The 7152-nt window shown below is 42.4% G+C and overlaps 1 protein-coding gene across 2 annotated transcripts; it reads right to left on the bottom strand.

Annotated features, from left to right (window-relative positions):
- Positions 1–986: 986 nt before the first annotated feature.
- LOC123449323 (protein root UVB sensitive 3) lies at positions 987–6346 on the bottom strand. 2 transcript variants are annotated; one of them, XM_045126509.1, is made up of 15 exons: positions 5992–6344; positions 5864–5921; positions 5533–5592; positions 5392–5430; positions 5233–5295; positions 4784–4840; positions 4552–4615; positions 4124–4207; positions 3945–4027; positions 3723–3852; positions 2952–3044; positions 2239–2377; positions 2111–2148; positions 1849–2036; positions 987–1220 (listed from the first exon to the last, which is right to left on the bottom strand). In XM_045126509.1, the coding sequence occupies exons 1-15, from the start codon at positions 6138–6140 to the stop codon at positions 1122–1124; spliced, it is 1344 nt and encodes a 447-aa protein (XP_044982444.1). In that variant the 5' UTR covers positions 6141–6344; the 3' UTR covers positions 987–1121. The 2 variants fall into 2 exon arrangements, with proteins under 2 accessions (XP_044982444.1, XP_044982445.1); XM_045126510.1 differs by lacking the exon at positions 2952–3044 and having other exon boundaries at positions 5992–6346.
- Positions 6347–7152: the final 806 nt, after the last annotated feature.

The following is a 7152-nucleotide window of genomic DNA, read 5'->3' as shown; positions in this document are numbered from 1 at the left end:
GCCAGGACGTTTGGGTGGACATGGGGCTCCGGTTGTAGATGGTCTTATGACACATAGTTATATGTTCATTTGAACTTTGATATGCTTTGGGATCTTCATTTACATAGCAGTTCTCATGCACCCTCTTACAAAAATTACTTTTTTGGGGGAAAGTTTACGATATTTTCATCAACCATTATGGTTAGAAAGAACACCAGAAGTAATAAAGATTACATCCAGGTTCATAGACCACCTAGCTATGAGTACATGCACTATGAGTCGAAGACGCGCTCATGTCATCACCTCTCCCGATGAAGACGTGTCGATGTCATCACCTCTACTTTATCGAAGCCGGGCAAACTTGTCACAGGGAAAATGCACTAGAACAATAACTACGCCAACGAAACGAAGCGTAGACCAGAAGTGTCCAACTTGTAGACATACCAACACATACGACTGAAGATCAAATCCAAGTGAATCCACCGACAACAAACATCAACCGAATCATGCAAGATATGTCGAAGCCACATCTACACACGCCCTCCGACGATGCAAGACGCATAGTGAGGATGGGGGTTGGACGGGGAGAACCTTATTCCATCTTTAAGCAGCCGCCGTGCCATCCTAAGCGGGACACAAATGCTAAAAGGACACAAAAAGACATCTAAAATTAGCATAAGCCCTCTTGCCTCGCTAGCAAAGGCTGAGGTCCACCTCGTCTCAATGGCCTAAGGCCACAACAGATGAGGAAGACATCGCGAGAGCACAAAGGCAAAGGGGTGGCTTCTCACTGAAACCGGAAAGAATTGACCTTCTCACAAAAATTACTAGCATAACCAACTACTTGGTCCACATATTTGCCGCACATAGAGCGCCAGTCAGCCCTAACGTTTGAGCTAAGTTTGCAAGGTCTGGTTGGGTAGCAATTTTTTGTCCTAGCATGCCACCCAGACATTTGGGATGGATATGGGTTCCGGTTGTCGATGCTCTTATGACACACGGTTCTCTTTATGTCCGTTTAAACTTCGATATGATTTGGTGACCTTCGTTTACACAGCGGTTTGCATGCACCCTCTTACAAAAATTACTAGCATAACCAACTACTTAGTCAAGTGGATATGGCTGTCTCCAGCTCTTTCCTCCTACTTGGTCTTCTCATCCAAGGGACCATAAACCCAATGTGCCTTCCAAACAATTGAATGCGACAGAAGTCGCTCCGTTGAGTAGCCTTCCACTTTCAGCTGTAACAGTTTTGGGGTAAATGAACCATCATCACACATCACGGTAGAATAAAACAGATACACAAAAATAACTGCAAAGAATATTCACTAGACTACCACGAAATAACTTCCAAGGCACTAAATTTTGCCATCTAGAGCCCCGTCCTACAAAGCTGCACATGGCCGCGCTGTGGGTGTTTGAATAGCCAAATATTAGTACTCCCTACGATCCATATTAATTGTCGCTGATTTAGTATAAAGTTGTACCAAATCAGCGACAACTAATATGGATCGGAGGGAGTACGTTGTGTTGAAAACAGCATTATGGAATGTCGTCAGGGCAATGCTCAGATTCTATATGGATGGATTCCATGGAGACCAATTTGTTTCCCCATATAAAAAGGACAAACGCCATTTGGTGCTTAGTTAAAGCACAGAGAGGGTAAAGTACAGCTCCGCAAGCCTACCATCAATACTGTATGCATGATTTTCAATAACAGATTCTTTGATCTCGAGCGTCTGTTTCGAGGTTGGTTTTAACCCTATAAAGGGACACTGAGAGGCTAAGCTCCAGCCTGGTGAAGTATTAAATACCAACACTACAGCAAGTTCACAAGATGGACATCTTAAAAATGTGACAGCGTTTTACCTTTGAGATGAAGGTGTTGTATTTCTCATCCATCCATTGGTGAGCCTCCATATGACAAGATTTGCTCTTCGGCACCAATCGTGCTAAGACGAGTCCATGAATGAAGGACTTCAAGACATCAGTTGCCACTGCCTGCTTGTGGATGAAAATACAAACACTGCCGTCCTTGTCGAGCAAAAAATAGTTGGCTGAACAAAAGCGGGAGGTAAAGAAAGTCAGCAGCAATCAATATACTGCTGCATTAGCCAAGAAAAGACCATACCATTTGTATAGTAGGATCTTGTTTTTGCAATCAGCAACCTGTTTAGTTTGACAAACAACTATAGTTCACTCTTTAATCCATAGGCAATGTCACACACATAAAAGCATAGTTCAGAAGTTAAAACTTACATGTCAGAATGCGTAAGCATCGAGGCTTTAGCACCTAAGTTTACAAGTTCATGCGGAAGTTTAACTCTAAGTAATTTTCGCCAGCTTGACCAGAATGGAAGAATATGCTCTTGCTTGGAAACCTGCTGTGGTGTAAGAACTGGAAAAATTCCACACAAAAAAGTTTGATGATTAAATAATGTAACTTCTTGTATCAAAATTTTGCAGGCTCATATAAACGAAGTAGTTAAAAGTTATTCTTGAGGCAATAATTAGAATGCCATGGACAGATCTACCTTAATTGTGCATATGAGACATGAAAAAATAAAGTGTCCATAAAAAATGCATGGCCTCGAACTTGGACGAAACGCCATATTTGGCAATATAATTAACTAAGAGTCACAACATGCAATATACTCCCTCCGTTCCTAAATATAAGACCTTTCAGAGATTTCATTATGGACTACATACGGATGTATATAGACATCTTTTAGAATATAGATTCACCTATTTTGCTTCGTATGTAGTCTATAGTGCAATCTCTAAAAGGTCTTATATTTAGGAACAAAGGAGTATTTTTTAGGTGTGGGTATGCAGCTAGTAATGGCCTGCTAACCACAAACTTAATGCCGCTGGTTTCCTAGATGCTAACTGATCCTGCATGGTAACGTAACCGCAATTCACAACAGAATGGATCTCATGAAACCAAGGAGAAGGAAAAGCAATACGCGCACCTTCACCATGTTCCATAAAATACTGCAGCAAGATGGATGTTCTCTCATAATTTAGTGTACTGAGTGAAAGTGACTGCACTGCCTTGTAATTTGCTGAATTGACACACATAGAACAGGAAAAATTTGTAAACAAGAAGTGTGTTCATATCTCAGTTCTGCTAATTGAACATATTATCTCAGTTCAAAAGAATCTAAGTGGGTAATGTATCATACTATCACATCAACACTTTGCTACTGGATTTCTCATGAAAATAAATCTTGGTGGCAGAAAAAGCCAACAGGAGACTGGGATTGGGGATCTTAATTTCAAATTTAAAATTGGTTAGCTAAATTCAAGTTACTGCCTTGTTTGGATATCTTGCTATTTCAAATTGACAGGACCCAATGAAATCTGGAATTGATGCAGCACACCATATACTGGACGGTGGACGGCTTCAAATATTTCTATTACTTTAGCTTTCCATTTGGTAATTTATTTTCTTTTGGGTGCCTTCTTCCATAATGAAGCAACAGAAAATAATACAATTTCTAACATGTAACACCTTCAGCAGTGTTTTCTTCCAGACAATATCAACACAATTTGCAGTACCACATGGATATGCCTAATGGAAAAGGCTAAGCAGAAGCTTTGCTTTTCTTCCTCTCACCCCGTAGACCATAATTGTTTTTGACGGCAACAGTAAGGCAAACCAGAGCCATGATTATAATTATAATGCCCTCTTCCGAAAACAATGTAATCGACAATGTCTGGCTGGTTAATAACACACTCACCGTACATATGGAATACCGTGAGAGAAAGGAACGAAACCCATACAACCAAATCATGCCCCCTGGTAACATGTGCCAACAGCATTCCCAGTCCCATTCCAGACATTGTTGCAAGTGTCTCCTGGCTGCCCTCCTGAAAAGTTAGGTGCGTTCCTTCAGATACATTTCAGCGATAATTTACCATGTAATATGTATCTACAAAATTTTGAGATTGTTCAAAGGTACCTTTGCAGATATATCAGCGGCATTATTTGCAAGTGCAAAATGTTGTGTTAATGCTGCTCTAGTTGCTCCACTGGCAACACCGGCTATACATCATCAGCAAAAAAAAAACAGTTAAGAAAAGAACAATTACAAATTTCCTCTTAAACTTTTTTGAAAATTCAACATGTAAACTGGCTTACTGAATGACCGAGATAGACTGCCTAAGCACATTATAACTATCAATGATGAAGGAAACAAAGGGCTTAAAAGATCCATCAACATTCCTGTAAAAAATAATAAAATGGTGTCACTATACTTTCATGTATATAGGAAAGTTTGTATGACCCAGATTTCATGTAAGATGTACTTTCAGGAACATGTGGCACATCAAATCGTACCATTTGCATAATATAGCAGAATACTGTAGAGATTTCAATAAATCCTACTCACAGTTCAAAGTGATAGTAGAAACCTCAGATTGGGTAAGCAATGAGGGATAAGAACAGTAAGTCAGGCTCAAAAGGTGCTAGCACACAACTTAACTTGGCAATATGACACAAGAGGAGCAATGCAGAGGGAGCGAAGAAACAGAAGTGTAGCATTTAATGTGATTTAAGTTGAGCATTACCAAGGTCATTCATAAAGTCTGCAACTAGACGCCACATTTTGGCATTGCTGTCAAGGTTGGATCCCTGGTGTGGAAAAGGGAGAAAAAATAATAATGAATACAGAGTGCAGACAAATGATGAACTGGTCAAACAAATTATCTCAGAAAACCACAATTATCTCATAAGGAAACATATTATTCCAGTGGTAAGATGATAATGTTTACTATTCTAATTAGTTACAAAACCGGGTACCTGATAGAAAGCGAACAATATACCTCCGAGCATACCAGTCAAATCCCTGAGAAACCACTGGCAGAACAAAATGTATTCAGAAACAATTGGGAGAAAATGCAATAATAAACCCAATAAAAGGAGAGCATTGAGACCAAAGGTGCAGGTCATGCTGCCGAGTTCATGGCCAAATCAACACACAGCTCATGCAATTGAGAAAGGCTTGAATCATCGCTAGTTTGTTGGCCAAACAAAACAGCAAAGCTTGCCCCTTCAAATGATGGATCACACAGCAACAGCTACTAGGGGCATGTCGATCCAAAATTCAGATTTTCAGGGGGGTGAGGGGGGGACGCTCATGCACGTTCATGAGATAATTCGTAGGTTATGTGCTAGCACCTAGGAAAGTGTGCAAGCCCAGGCATGCTATGTAAGAATCATATACATGGAGATTGGTGGAGGAAATTTACCTGAAAAGTGGCACCTATGACTGTAGCAGATTTCTCACCTACGCCAATGGCACCTAAAAGGGCCTGAAGCCAGTTCAGGTGGCATTCCATTTAGACCGGGAAAACGATGATACATAAACACAAAGCAAAGATGAACAGACACAGCACTGCCAAGCTTACTTGAGTAGACAACATTGCACGGATGTATGTCGAGAGCCCCTATAACAAAGAGCCATGGATAAGGCATATATAAGAACTGAAGACCAAGTAGTTTGGTGGTCCAACAAGCTTGCAAACAGTTACTGTAGAAAAGTGATTTACCTGTAAGGTATCCCACATCTGGAATGGGACGTAGTCAGGAGTGACGCTACCAGGAAAGCCCTGCGAATCAGAGAGTCCTCGCTCATGAGTTACCACAGGTGAAACGGAGAAGAACACTCCACCAGAATCCAAATTCAGAGCCACCAGCTTAGTCATAATTCGTAGCTGTAACGACTGTAACTGACACGCAGATTCTAATGTCGAGTGTCGAGTGAAACGGAGAAGAATACTCCACCAGAATCAAAATTCAGAGCCAGCAGCTTAATCACAATTCATAGCTGTAACAGCCTCGTAATGGCGAGTGTGGAGAGCGTCAGGCTGGCTGACTCACCTCGGGCACGAAGGCGCCGAGCACGCGGCTGCCGATCCGCCCCCACCGGCTGCCGAACCTGGGACGGTGAGCGCGCGTGAGACGAGAGCGGGTCGAAACGAAGGAACCGAGCGGGAGGGAGGCCTCACCTGTTGGAGGTGAGGGAGGAGGCGGAGGCGGTGAGGACGGCGGTGCGGGAGAGCGCGGAGCCGGAGGAGCCGCCCCACTCCTCGACCGTCACCCACGCCGCCGCGCCGGGCTCGCCGTGGCCCGCGGAGCGCGAGGGTTCCACGTCCATTGATCCCCTCGCACGGTCGCTGCCCGTGGCAAGCGGCAAGTGAGAGGAGCGGAGCCTCCCCCGTCCGGCGGCAAGCAGGCAGCAGGGCGGGGATTCGAGTCGTGCCGACGCGGTGAAGTTGACTCGGGGCGCCGGATTTGGATCGTGCCCGCCCGCGCTCGACTCCGCACGTTTGAGTTGGATTTGCAGGCGCTCCACTGCTCCAGGTTGGACTCACTCGAGGCAGTTCAGGTTCGTGCAGGTTAGTAGTACATACAATAGTATTATCTTCAGACGAGTCTCAGAAAATGTATTGCGTGATAATTTCAGACGCCTGGTGTTCGTAAGCATTTGCAGAACAAGTGCACTGTAAATGAATTTAAACTTAGACGTGGTTTTTTTTTTTGGGTAGAAACTGGAGTACAAATGGAATTTTTTTTTTTACTCCCTTAGTTCCTAAATATAAGTATTTTTTTTATATTTCATTAGGGGACTGCATACGAAGCAAAATTAATGAATCTATATTTTAAAGTATGTCTATATACTCCCTCCTTTCCTAAATATAAGTCTTTTAAAGGTTACATTAGAAGGACTACATACGGATGTATATATTTATTTATTTTGATTCATATGTAGCCTTTTAGTGAAATTTTTAAAAAGACTTATATTTAGGAACGAAGGGAGTACATCCGTATGTAGTCCTTTGTGAAAACCTCTAAAAAACTTATATTTAGAAACGGAGGGAGTACAATAAAATTGACACATCAGCTAGCTTTCCTTGTGGTATTTTAAGGCTGTGATAGCGTTGTTTTATCCTCTATGAAACGTATGTAGATGTAAAAATTGCGTATGTAGAGAGTGGATGACTATTTACATGAATGTCTTGGGAAGTGTGGCCTTACACATTGGTGATTGTGTGAACATGACCTAACACACCTAGATAGGCTTTTTTTACGAAAGAGGTGGAGAAGGTTCTCAAAGCAATGCCACTCGATAAGGTCCATGGGCCTACGAACCGATTTTACTGTACCCG

This window comes from Hordeum vulgare, chromosome 4H (genome assembly GCF_904849725.1).
Source record: "Hordeum vulgare subsp. vulgare chromosome 4H, MorexV3_pseudomolecules_assembly, whole genome shotgun sequence".
Taxonomy (NCBI): Eukaryota; Viridiplantae; Streptophyta; class Magnoliopsida; order Poales; family Poaceae; genus Hordeum; species Hordeum vulgare.
The sequence above is the reverse complement of the archived record's forward strand: the minus strand, read 5'-3'. Positions and strand labels throughout refer to the sequence as shown.

Excerpts from the sequence above, each read along its gene's own strand:
- LOC123449323 (XM_045126509.1), bottom strand. The coding sequence starts at position 6,140 with ATGGACGTGGAACCCTCGCGCTCCGCGGGCCACGGCGAGCCCGGCGCG. Across the intron at positions 4,028-4,123 it reads CAGTCTATCTCGGTCATTCA|CCGGTGTTGCCAGTGGAGCA; the intron begins GTAAGCCAGTTT and ends GATGATGTATAG. Across the intron at positions 2,149-2,238 it reads ATGCTTACGCATTCTGACAT|GTTGCTGATTGCAAAAACAA; the intron begins GTAAGTTTTAAC and ends CAAACTAAACAG.